At 33.8% G+C, this 13691-nt stretch overlaps 2 protein-coding genes and 1 pseudogene across 3 annotated transcripts; all 3 read left to right on the top strand.

The window, feature by feature from the left end:
• Positions 1 to 1936: 1936 nt before the first annotated feature.
• Positions 1937 to 6328, top strand: LOC147793295 (MLP-like protein 34; annotated as a pseudogene). The gene is made up of 5 exons (XR_015420291.1): positions 1937 to 2144; positions 2249 to 2529; positions 5484 to 5547; positions 5663 to 5930; positions 6031 to 6328. The product of XR_015420291.1 is annotated as an MLP-like protein 34 (transcript).
• A 2073-nt stretch (positions 6329 to 8401) lies between these two features.
• On the top strand, positions 8402 to 9246 carry LOC111790281 (MLP-like protein 43). Its single transcript, XM_087122736.1, has 2 exons — positions 8402 to 8612; positions 8742 to 9246. The coding sequence occupies exons 1-2, from the start codon at positions 8426 to 8428 to the stop codon at positions 9020 to 9022; spliced, it is 468 nt and encodes a 155-aa protein (XP_086978862.1). The 5' UTR covers positions 8402 to 8425; the 3' UTR covers positions 9023 to 9246.
• A 1934-nt stretch (positions 9247 to 11180) lies between these two features.
• Positions 11181 to 11953, top strand: LOC111789736 (MLP-like protein 43). Its single transcript, XM_023670408.2, has 2 exons — positions 11181 to 11412; positions 11519 to 11953. The coding sequence occupies exons 1-2, from the start codon at positions 11226 to 11228 to the stop codon at positions 11797 to 11799; spliced, it is 468 nt and encodes a 155-aa protein (XP_023526176.2). The 5' UTR covers positions 11181 to 11225; the 3' UTR covers positions 11800 to 11953.
• The last annotated feature ends 1738 nt before the right edge of the window (positions 11954 to 13691 follow it).

Raw genomic sequence — 13691 nt, 5'->3', positions numbered from 1 at the left:
TTTAAATTTACATTTACTACGTCAACGTCTTCAAATATAAATATAAATTAGTTTTATTTATGAATGGACCATTATTTTCAAAATGACTTTATTTTTTCATAATAATGCATGTCTTTTTATTTATTTTCAAATAAATAAACCTACCATTGTTCTAATAATGTAACAAATCCCACCTCATCAATAATGTGTCCTAATCAATTTGGTCACATCTTAAATGGTTGTAGTGCATAAGAAAGATAACAAAGATAAACAAAGGCCCTCATTCTTGATACGTTGTTCTTATATGTTGGATCTGTCTTCGACTTGTTGGTCTTGTACGTCGATCGATTCTTAGCTTCAAACCTAATAATTTAGAATTGGGTATTAATGAAAATCTTGACCGCTTTTACGTATTTTTTAAATAAGTTACTTGTCTGATCTCACATCGGTTGGAGATGGAGAACGAAACATTCTTTATAAGGATGCGGAAACCTATCACTGGCAGATGCATTTTAAAAATCTTGAGGGAAAACTCGAAAGGGAAAGTCCAAAGAGGACAATATCTACTAGCGGTGGACTTGAGTTGTTATAAATGATATCAGAGCTAGATACCGAGCAGTGTGCCAGCAAGAACAATTTATTTTCAACTCTAATTTTTATTTCACGTACTTATAATAAACCTAATATGATATAATAATTTTGGAAATAGATGTAAATTATTATGTTGGATGGATGAATAATTAAACATACCCATCATCATTTTCAAAACATTCTTTTATTATTATTTTTAAATAACTTTTTTTCAGTATAATCTATATAATTATGTGTGAATAATTCACAATTATAAACAATAAGATCCCTAATCATATCTCATATTATGATATTTAAAATTTTGTTTTTTATGTTAAATCTCGAGTTTCGTACTTGTTGAAGCTGAAATGCCTTTTGGTTCTCCCCAACAAGACGGTTCGTTTTTTGAACCCGGTTTAATAACAAAAGTCGATAAACAAATGAAAAAAAGGAACAACCATGTGCTCATTTACTTCTCATGGAGTTGTAGTAATCTGACCGTAAACTTTTGCACATTTGAATATATAAGACAAAATGTAAAAGAACCTTGATTTGTAAGACAATAAGTTCGATTTGTTTAAAATCGAACATTAAGCGTTACAATGGAATCATGGGATGTGACAGTATGAAACCTCACATCGGTTGGAGAGAGAATCGAAACATTTCTTATATGGGCGTGGAAACCTCTCTATAGCAAGCGCGTTTTAAAACTGTGATTAATGGCGATATGTAACGAGCCAAAGTAAACAATATCTACTAGCAGTGGACTTAGGCCGTTATTGTCCTCTTTGGGTTTTCCCTCAAGACTTTAGAACGCATATGCTAGGGAGAGGTTTCCACACCGGTGTTTTGTTCTCCTCCCCGATGTGGAATATCACAGTATCAAAGCTAGACACCGGGAGTGGATTGTAAGGGTGTGGAACCCTAGGGGAATGGATTGTAAGGGAATGAAAACCATGGAAACCTTTTCTTATCAAACACATTTTAAAATTGAGACTCAGAGCAATAGGTAACTAGTCCAACTAAGAACTGTTAGTATTTTTTTCCATTTAAATAACTATTAATTGTACATCTTATTCAAAAAGTGACAAGAATCGTGATTGAATTATTTTAGTCCAAAGTGTATTTTGGGAGTGTTTCATTGTGGTTGGGCATGAAATTTTTTTTAATCTACCCCATTTGTTATTGATTTATTCTCTATATGGAAAATCTAACCTATTCAAAAAAATTATTGTAGGTTGAAATAATTAAAAACATTCTTTGATTTAATTCACAATGACATAATGAAACAAGAGTAAACCCTCCCTGTAAATGAGTCCAAGAAGAGTCATGTTTGGGCAGTGCCTTAGCTTCCTCGGCTTAGATCTCCTTCTAATCACTCATAATCCAAAATCAAAGCACCATGGGTCGCTTTGGAAAGCTTGAAACTGAGGTACATATAAGAGCTTCAGCTTCAGTTTTAAAAGTTCCATGAAATATTTCACAAAAGAACCCACCATATCTCCAATGTCTCTACCGACAAAGTGCACGGAGTCGACCTACTCGAAGGCGAATGGGGCAAAGTCGGCTCCATCGTCTGCTGGAGATATTTTCACGATTCATCATTTTTTAAACTTTTTCGATCATTTTATTTTAAAGGTTTATTTAAAATGACTTTTCAAGTGCTTAAAACGATAATATTTTTACACGAAAACTTGCAGATGGGAAGGCTAGAGCGACAAAGGAGATAATCGAAGCAGTCGACAAAGAGAACAATTCGATCACTTTCACCATGATCGAGGGAGACCTTTCCGAGAAATACAAGAGTTTCAAGTTTAAGATGCAATGCATTCCAAAGAAGAAGGGAAGTGTGGTTCATTGGGTATTAGAATATGAAAAGCTACATGATGACATTCCTGATTCACATACTATGCTTCAACTTTGTGTTGATATCGCTAAAGACATTGATGCTCACCTTATGGAAGGCAGTGAAGAACCCTAGCCATGTTGCTGCACTAAGTTCTATGGTACTATACGTATAAATAATTTGCCAATTATGTGTGTATAATTTCATTTAAATAAGGCATATGCATGTGTGTTATGTTTGGGTCTTGTTCTATGTGTTGTAATAAGTGGGAGAGATATCTTCCAAGTTTCTACTTGTGTGTTCTATAAAATTATCTTGGGAAAATGCCATTTTTAGGCATTACATTATAGCTAGACCCTATTTATATGCCTCATGGCACCACAACAACTACCATTAACCATTAATATCATTAACCATTAAGATTCAATATTATAAATATCCTGTGACCCAAACAGCAGAGTTGAGAACTGCAAACACATTCAAATATGAATTAAGCATTCACTATATTTATAGTGAGATCTAAAATCATGGTTTTGGATTTGGATTTAAGTAATTTTCATATGCTTAAAATGTATATCACTTTGTATGTATAGTTCTATTCATTTTTGTATCCATTGAACCCACTAAGTTCTAACACTTTCGTAATTCCTTGATTTCGTTGGGTAAATACTACTTTTGTATGTTAGTAATATATTTTCAAAGGTAAGAAACTCATAAGAGTCATAAAAAGAAGAAAAATCGCGTAGGTTTGAATGGGGTGTTTTTACTTTTTAATGTTTATTTATTTTATTTAATATTTGGTTGTCATTTTAAAAATGCTTTGGAACACGTAAATTCATGGCAATATTTTATGATAAAGTTTCAAATGATTATTTCCACACAAAATGATTATGTTATGTATACAGTAACGACTTTAGGTTAAGTAGAAATCGTTTCCTGTAATACAATATTCTAAATGAAAAGAGAGAGAGAGAGGCTATTATTCGTATGAATTCTATGTCGTGAAATATGTTCTCAGCTCTCTCGGTGGTCAAGTTTTCAAAATTGCATATATGAATCAATTGCAAAAATTATTCTCATTCATGCCAATCAAATGACAAACCCTCACAAGCAAGAATTTGCCACCATTAATCTTTTCGATTAACAAATTTATGGAGTGAAATTAAATATTTTGTAGTTCAATCTTCTTACAAACTTATTATATAAGATGACTCACATGAACGATTTAGATCAAATCATTTATAAGAATTACAAAGTATGTCATATCAAGATAAGACATCCAATATTATTCATATATTATCTGACATATTGTTATTACTTGAACATGATTTTCATGTATATCAACTACATATCGTTCAAAATTAGACTAATAAATTTGTATATTTCGTACCATTCATAATATTAAATTAAAAATAAAATAATCAAAATTATTATTAAAAATTAAATAATTAATTACAACGCTTTACAACGTAAATCAAAACATTCATATTTAAACATTTACATGGTTGAATTTTTTAATACTGTTCGACGTAGAGTATGATATACATTATATTTTATAAGTAAATAATATTATCTCCACTGGTATGAGCCGTTTTTGAGAAACCAAAACTAAAGCTATGAAAAATTATCGACAATATCATACCATTGTCGAAGTTTCCTGATTATAACATAATATCATAGCCAGATTCCAATTTTGAGACCAGTAGATTATGGGCCACCTCGCTTATGGCGCGCTAAATAGAGAATATGCAAAGCATACAGTAAAAGCCAAAATATTCATATAATAACACCCGAGTGAACCACGCTTCCTTTTCCTTTGGAATAAATTGAATTTAAACTTGAAACTCTTGTACTGCTCCAAAAGGTCTGGTCTGTATGTCCTATATTAGTTGGGAGAGAACAAACCATCATTTATAAGGGTGTGGAAATCATCCCGTAGCAAATGTGTTTTAAAGTCTTGAAGGGAAGTCTAAAAGGGAAAGTCCAAAGAGGACAATATCTGCTAGCAGTGAGCTTGGGTCGTTATAGTGAAAGTGATGCAATTGTTCTCTTCATCAACTTCTTCCACTGTCTCCTTTAATGCTTTAGTCTTCCCATTTGCACGTGGTTCGAGTTTTAAAACGATTATAAAAAAAGTTAAGAGTACTTTGAGAATAATATTTAACGTTTAACCTAAATAAATGATAAATCGTGAAGATATTTCCAGTAGAGAATCGAGTCAACTTTGCCCCATTTGCCTTCATGTAGGTCGACCCCGTGTATTATGTCGGTGGAGACATTAGAGATATGATGAGGCCTCTCGTGAATTATTTCCTTACACTTTAAAGATGAAGCTCGAATTTCTACATCGGTTTCCACCTTTTCAAAGAGACCCATATGAATGTTATGGTTTTTAGGTATAAGATATTTTAGGGTTCTTTGTTTAGGGTCTTGTCCTAGCCTCATTTATAGTTATGGATTCCATTAAGAGTGTGATCTTACGTTTCTATCCACTTTGAATTTTCCAATTCAATAATTGTTATCATATAATACTATTTAATTATGTCATTTTGAATTATGTGATCAATAATATTTTAAATTATTTCTAAATAATCGTTAGCATATTTGATTTTCAAAACTAATTATGAATTATGTGATTCAAACTATTTTTAGATAGGGTATTTTGATGACCCAAAAATGGGATCAATACAATTTAAATGGTGCGTATTACCGCTTAAGTCCATCGCTAAGCCATATTGTCCGCTTAAATCCATTATGTATGGCCGCCAGTCTCACGATTTTAATGCGCAAATGTTAGGGGAGAGGTTTTTACACTTTTACCAGAAATCGTTCGTTCTCCTCTACAATTGAGGTGGGATCTCACAATCCACCTCCTTTGGAGCCTAGCATCTTCGCTGGCACACCGCTTAGTGTCTACCTCTTACATTATTTATAACAACTCAAGCCTACCGCTAACAAATATTATCTGCTTTGACCCGTTACATATCGTTGTTAACCTCATATCATGAAATCATAGAATGTGACAGTCATGCATGGTTAGATATAATTATGTGTCATATTATAAGTATATTGTTGACATATGATATAGTTTTTGCAGACTTATTAATCGTGAAGCATTTCTAAGAAAATGTTTCTATGGGTTTGGATTGAAGGTCAAAACTAACTATATTGGGTTATTTTAAGGACAATTATTCAAAAAAAGTTATTGTAGGTTGAAATAATTAAAAACATTATTTGATTTTATTCCCAATGACGTAATGAAATAAGTGTAAAGCCCTCTCTATAAATGAGTCCAAGAAGAGACATGTTTGGCATTGCCTTATCTTTCTTGGCTTAAATCAAAACACGGTGGGTCGCTTTGGAAAGCTTGAAACTGATGTACATATCAGAGCTTCAGCTTCAGAGTTCCATGAAATATTTCACAAAAGAACCCACCACATCTCCAATGTCTCTACCGACAAAGTGCATGGAGTCGACCTACTCGAAGGCGAATGGGGCGAAGTTGGCTCCATCATCTGCTGGAGATATTTTCACGGTTCATCATTTTTTGAACTTTTTCGACCGTTTTCTTTTAAGGGTTTATTTAGATTTTTCAAATACTCGTAATAACAACATTTTTACACAGAAATTTGCAGATGAGAAGGCTAGAATAACAAAGGAGAGAATCGAAGCAGTCGACAAAGAGAACAATTCGATCACTTTCACTGTGATCGAAGGAGACCTTACAGAGAAATACAAGAGTTTCAAGTTTAATATCCAATGCATTCCAAAGGAGAAGGGAAGTGTGATTCATTGGGTACTGTTCTATGGTACTATATGTATAAATAATTTGCCAATTATCTATGCATGATTTCATTTAAATAAGGCATATGTATGTGTTATGTTTAGGTCCTGTTCTATGTGTTGTAATAAGTGGGAGAAATATATTCCAAAGTTTCTAAATACTTTAGTACATTAGTTGTATATTTTCATACACACTAACTCCATACTAAAGACTTTAATGTCGTAAGGACAGCAAAAGTGTAAAAAAAAAAAAAAAAACACGTGTATGATGATAGCACAAGTAGAAAATATCAATTTTAATACATGATACATCTAGAGGTGTATGGTGAAATTCCACATCGGTTGGATAGGAAAACGAAATGTTCTTTATAAGAATGAAAATCTCTCCCTAATACACGTATTTTAAAAATTGTGAGTCTAAAGGCTATACGTCATGGGCCAAAACGGACAATATTTGTTAGTTGTGGGCTTGGAATGTTACAAATGATATTAGAGCTAGATACCGAGCAGTGTAGCAACGAGGACGTTGGGACCCTAAGAGGGGTGGATTCTAAGATCTCACATCAATTGAAGGGGGGAACGAAGCGTTCCTTATAAGAGTGTGGAAACCTCTCTATAACAAACATTTTTTTAAAAACCGTGAGACTAACGGTGATACGTAACGGTCCAAAGCAGACAACATTGTTAGTTGTGGGCTTGGGATGTTACATGTATACAAGGCAGATAGATTTTTGGTATGATGATCTTGTTCGGACCAATGAAAGGGTTCCCCATTGTTCAGGTGAATTCTATGTCGTGAAATATATTCTCACCTCCCTAGTTGGTTAAGTTTCCAAAATTGTAGATATAGGAATGGACTCCAAAAATTATTCTCATTCATGAAAAACCTTTGGAACTATTAATTTTTTCGATCAACAAATTTATAAAGAGAGATTAAATATTTTGTAGTTCAGCCTTTTTTTTTCAAATTCATTGTATAAGATACCCCACATGAACGATTTAGATCAAATCATTTGTAACCATCACTAAATAGATCATAGTTATCAAGATATCACATCCAATCTTATTCATATACCATATGACTTAGATTATTACTAAACTATATATTGTTCCAGCTAATTACGTTAATAATCTTGAATTTTTCGTAGAATGGATCATATTAAATTGAAAGAAAAATAATAATAATCCAAATGAGTGTGACCTTACATTTCTATCTCCTTTGAATTTTCCAATTCTAATTAAAGTAGAGGCAAAATAATTGTTCATATAATACTACCTAATTGTGTCATTGTGAATTATTTGATCGATAATATTTTAAATTATTTTTAAATAATTGTTGGCATATTTGTAAATTATGAATTATGAATTATGTGATTCAAACTATTTTTAAATAAGGGTATTTTGATCACTCAAAAAATTTAATCAATACAATTTAAATTGTACCTGTAATAGTTCAAGTCTACCGCTAACAGATGTTGTCTACTTAAATAAATTATGTATAGTCGTTAGCCTCATGATTTTAATACGCATCTATTATGAGAGATTTTTACCCTCTTACAAGAAATGTTTTGTTCCCCTCTCTAACTTATGTGAGATCTAACCATCCACCCCGTTGGGAACCTAACATCCTCACCGGCATACCGCCTAATGTCTAGCTCTAATACTATTTATAACAACTCAAGTCTACCGCTAACAGATATTATCCATTTTGACCCGCTACATACCGCTATCGACCTTACAATGCAATCATGGGATGTGACAGCCATGCATTGAAAGGTTAATAAACTGTTAGAGATAATTACGTGTCATATTATAAGTGCATTGTTGACATATGATATTGTTTTTTTGCACAACTTATTAATGGTGAAGAATTTCTGAGAGAAGAACGGTTAGTGTTTTTTTTTTTCCCTTTAAATAACTATCATTTGTAAGTTTTATTCAAAAGTGGACTAACATGGTAATTAAAGTATTTTAGTACAAAATGTATTTTAAGAATATTTCATTCTATTTCGATTGTTTGCATTGTTCGTTTTAGTATGCTTCAATAGAAGGTCAAAATTTACCAAAATTTATAGAGATATTCTAAGTGACAATCTAACCTATTTAGTAGGTTGAAATCATTCAAAACATTATTTGATTTAAGTCATAATGACATAGGTGCAGAAACCTAAAGCCCTCTCTATAAATGAGTCCAAGAAAAGACATGTTTGGCATTGCCTTATCTTTCTTGGCTTAAATCAAAACACCATGGGTCGCTTTGGAAAGCTTGAAATTGATGTACATCTCAGAGCTTCAGCTTCAAAGTTCCATGAAATATATCTCGAAAGAACTCATCATATCTCCAATGTCTCTACCAACAAAGTGCACGGCGTCGACCTACTCGAAGGCGAATGGGGTGAAGTTGGCTCCATCATCTGCTGGAGATATTTTCAGGGTTTATCAATTTTTATATTTTCAGGGTTTATCAATTTTTAAACTTTTTTGACCTTTTTTTTTGAAGGGTTTGTCTAGAATGACTTTTCAAATTCTCGTAATGACAACATTTTTACATGGAAACTTGCAGATGGGAAGGCTAGGATAGCAAAGGAGAGAATCGAAGCAGTCGACAAAGAGAACCATTCAATCACTTTCACTGTGATCGAGGGAGACCTTATGGAGAAATACAAGAGTTTCAAGTTTAAGATGCAATTCATTCCAAAGGAGAAGGGAAGTGTGATTCATTGGGTTTTAGAATATGAAAAGCTGCATGATGACATTCCTGATTCACATACTATGCTTCACTTTTGTGTTGATATCGCTAAAGACATTGATGCTCACCTTATGGAAGGCAGTGAAGAAGCCTAGCCATATTGCTGCACTCAGTTATGGGGTACTTTACGTATAAATAATTTGGCTTTTACTATGCTAATTTGCCAATTATCTATGCATGATTTCATTTACATAAGGCATATGTATGTGTGTTATGTTTGGGTCCTGTTCTATGTGTTGTACTAAGTGGGAGACATATCTTCCAAGTTTCTAAATACTTGTGTGTTCTATAAAATTATCTTGGGTAAATGCCATTTTTAGGTCTCTAAATTTATTGCTAGACCCAATCTATATGACTTAAGGCACCACAACAACTATCATCAACCATTAAGATTCAATACTACAAATACCGGGTAAGTGACCCAAATAACAAACACATTCAAATATGAATCAAGGGTTTATTCCTAGTGAGATCTAAAATCATAGTTTTGGATTTAGATTTCAAGTCTTTCCATATGCTTAAAATGTATATCAGCGTGTACGTATAGTTCTATATTCTCCACTTTTGTACCAATCGAACTCACTAAGTTCATACCAATTTCGTAATTCCTTGATCTCATTGGGTAAATACTACTTTTGTAAGTTAGTAATATATTTTTGTACACATGAGTGGTAAGAAACTCACCAGAGTTATAAAAAGAAGAAAAATCACGAGGTTAGAATAGGGTGTTTTTACTTTTTAATATTTATTTATTTTATTTAATATTTGGTTATGTCATTTTAAAAATATTTTTCAACAGGTAAGTCCATGACAATATTTTTAATCATTTAAAACTTTATGTATACAATAACGACTTTAGGTTAGGTAGAAATCTAGAGTCGTTACATTACCTGTAATACAATATTTTAAATGAAAAAAAGAGTCCATTATTCATGTGAATTCTATGTCGTGGAATATGTTCTTATCTCACTCGATGGTCAAGGTTTCAAAATTGCAAATATATGAGTTAGACTGCAAAAATTCTTCTCATTCATGCAAATCAAATTCAAATGACAAACCCTCCCAAGCAAGAGTTTGTAACCATTAATCTTTTCCATTAACAAATTTATAAGTGAGATTAAATATTTTGTAGTTCAGCTTTTAAAAGATACTTCACATAAACGATTTAGATCAAATCATTTATAACAATTACAAAATAGATCATATCAAGATAAGACATCCAATCTTATTCATATACTATATGACTTAGATCATTATTTGAACATGAATTTTCTATATATCAACCCCATCTTGTTCAAGCTGATTACGCTAATAATCTTGAATTTTTTGAATTTTCCAATTGTAATTAAAGTGGAGGAAAAATAATTGTTATCATATAATACTATTTATATTAATTGTGTCATTGTGAATTATGTGATCGATAATATTTTAAATTATTTCTAAATAATCGTTACCATATTTGTAAATGATGAATTATGAATGATGTGATTCAAACTATTTTTAAATAATGGTATTTTGATGACTCAAAAAAATTCAATCAATACAACTTAAATGGTACCTGTAATAGCCTAAGTCCACCGCTAGCAGATATAGTCAGCTTAAGTTTATTATTTATCGGTGTCAACCTCATAATTTTAATATACATTTGTTAGGGAGAGGCTTTTACACCCTTGCAAGAAATGCTTCGTTCCCCTCTCCAACCTGTGATATCCCACGTTGGTTGGGGAGGAAAACAAAACGTCTTTTATAAGGGTGTGGAAACCTTTACCTGGGTCGTTACACAGCCGATGTGGGATTTCACAATCCACCCCACTAGGAGTCCAGCGTCCTCACTGGCACACCGCTCGGTGTCTGGCTCTTATACCATTTATTATAGCTCAAGTCTACTGCTAACAGATATTATCCACTTTAGCTCGTTACGTATTATTGTCCGCCTCGTAATGAAATCATAGAATGTGACAGTCATGTATTGAAAGGTTAATAAACTGTTAGAAATAGTTGTGTCATATTATAAGTAAGTTGTTGACGTATGATATATAATTTTTTCTTGTGATTGAAGTATTTTAGTATAAAGTGTATTTTGAGAGTATTTCAATCAATCAATGGTCAAAACTTACGAAATTGATAGAGTTATTGGAGGTTGAAATAATTAAAAACATTATTTGATTTAATTCAAGATGACATAAGTGGACAGAATTGTGAAATCCCACGTGTGAGAGTAAAGCCCTCTCTATAAATGAGTCCAAGAAGAGACATGTTTGGCATTGCCTGATCTTTCTTAGCTTAAATCAAAACATCATGGGTCGCTTTGGAAAGCTTGAAACTGATGTACATATCAGAACTTCAACTTCAAAGTTCCATGAAATATTTCACAAAAGAACCCACCATATCTCCAATGTCTCTACCGACAAAGTGCACGGCGTCGACCTACTCGAAGGCGAATGGGGCGAAGTTGGCTCCATCATCTGCTGGAGATATTTTCACGGTTTATCATTTTTTAAACTTTTTTCAACCTTTTCTTTTTAAGGGTTTGTTTAGAATGACTTTTTCAAATGCTCGTAATAACAACATTTTTACACGGAAACTTGCAGAAGGGAAAGCTAGAGTAGCAAAGGAGAGAATCGAAGCAGTCGACGAAGAGAACAATGCGATCGCTTTCGCCGTGATCGAGGGAGACCTTAGGGAGAAATACAAGAGTTTCAAGTTAAGTATCCAATGCATTCCAAAGGAGAAGGGAAGTGTGATTCATTGGGTTTTAGAATATGAAAAGCTGCATGATGAGATCCCTGATTCACATTCTATGCTTCAGTTTTGTGTTGATATGTCTAAAGATATTGATGCTCACCTTATTGAAGGCAGTGAAGAACCCTAGCCATATTGCTGCACTAAGTTCTATGGTACTATACGTATAATAATTTGCCAATTATCTATGCATGATTTCATTTAAATAAGGCATATGTATGTGTGCTATGTTTGGTTCTATGTGTTGTAATAAGTGGGAGAAATATACTCCAAGTTTCTAAATACTTTTGTGCATTAGTTGTATATTTGGATACACACTAACTCCATACTAAAGACTTTAATGTCGTAAGGACAGCAAAAGTGTCAAAAAAAAAAAAAGAAAAAAAGGAAAAATCACATATATGATCATACAAAAATATTAAATATCACAAATATCAATTTTAATACGTGATACATCTAGAGATGTCTTGTGAGATCCTACATCGGTTGGAGAGGAAAATGAAACGCTTCTTATAAGGGCATAGAAACCTCTCTCTAATAGACGCATTTTAAAAATCGTGAGGGTAACGGCGATACGTAACGGACCAAAGCGGACAATATCTCTTAGCTGTAGGGTTGAAATGTTATAAATGGTATCATAGTTAGATACCGGGAGGTGCGTCAGCGAAAATGTTGGGATTTTAAAGGGGTGGATTGTGAGATCTCACATCGGTTGGAGAGGGGAACGAAGCATTCCTTATAAGAGTGTGGAAACCTCTCTATAACAGATGTTTTTTAAAAACTTTGAGACTAACGGTGATACATAACGGTCTGGTATGATGATGTAATACCCGCTCGGTAATAGCAATAAAACAAATAAATAAACTAAAATAAAGGAGGAAGCGTGTGGCAAGTGCGACCGTACCCTGCCACCGCTGACGACCGCACGAAAGACAGCTCGAGTTGCCCATTTTCGAGGCCATTCAAGGGTAGAAGAACTCGTTGCAAGCCCACATCGGTTAGAGACTTCACGTTTGAGACCCACAAGCGTCCACTGATCAATTAGGAGAAAAGTTAAGAGGATTCTTAATGCTAAGGCTTGAAGTTCAAGGTCAATGGAGACAAAAGGGGTCGAAAGGGGCGGAAGGAGGCTGAGAATCGAGGCATCACTTTGGGTAAGGGTTTTGTATGCGTTTCTTTTCAAGAACTCTCAAATGTGTAGAAGATGACCATCTATGACTTCATCTTGAGTAGATCTACGAGGTTTAAGGATGGTTGTAGGCGTCCAAAACGAAATTGGGGGAGAAAAACCTGCGCGGCCTACGCGGCGCATTGCGCGCAGCTTGCGAGGCCCATCGTGCGTGCTCTCTGCGGTCCAACCCGAGCGCGCCTGACTCGTGGCGGCCAACCCGGTCTGCGGCGATTCGGTCTAACTGGGCTGAGGGGTTTTTGCTCCTTTTGCGTAAATTCTCCCTTTTAACTCTGATTTTGGCGTCGTTTTCATCTACTTCCATCATTTTTACGAATGTAGGACCCAATTGAAGAGTTTAGCAATTTTGGAATTTGTTTGAGGATGTAAACTCAAACAAAAAGTGTCACGCTTTCTAAGTAAGTGACACCTCGGAACCTTCGATTTTAGCTATGCTCATAGTATGCAGGAAAGTAGGATATGAGAAGCATGTCTTAGAAATTTGAGCCCGAAATGAATTGGTGTGGGATATGCATGGGCATGCTAAACGTTTTGATGCACATTTATCAAGAAATGAACTCTTGAGTTATGATATGACTATGATTGATGGTATGCCTTTAATATAATGTAAGCATGTTATGGGAACCTGATTATACATGTTTGAGCATAAAATGAGTTGAGATGACATATGTTGAATGGAATTATGTATGTTACCGAAATGCGTACGAAGTATCTTATAAATTGAGATTCATGACTAGGTATCTATGTTTAGATCGCTATGCTATGTCTCTATGTCACATGTTCATGATTTATGCAGTTATACGGGGATGGTAGGGGTTCGCCAACTAGCCCCT

Source organism: Cucurbita pepo, chromosome 3, assembly GCF_057944985.1.
Source record: "Cucurbita pepo subsp. pepo isolate OVF chromosome 3, ASM5794498v1, whole genome shotgun sequence".
Taxonomy (NCBI): domain Eukaryota; kingdom Viridiplantae; phylum Streptophyta; class Magnoliopsida; order Cucurbitales; family Cucurbitaceae; genus Cucurbita; species Cucurbita pepo.
The sequence above is the reverse complement of the archived record's forward strand: the minus strand, read 5'-3'. Positions and strand labels throughout refer to the sequence as shown.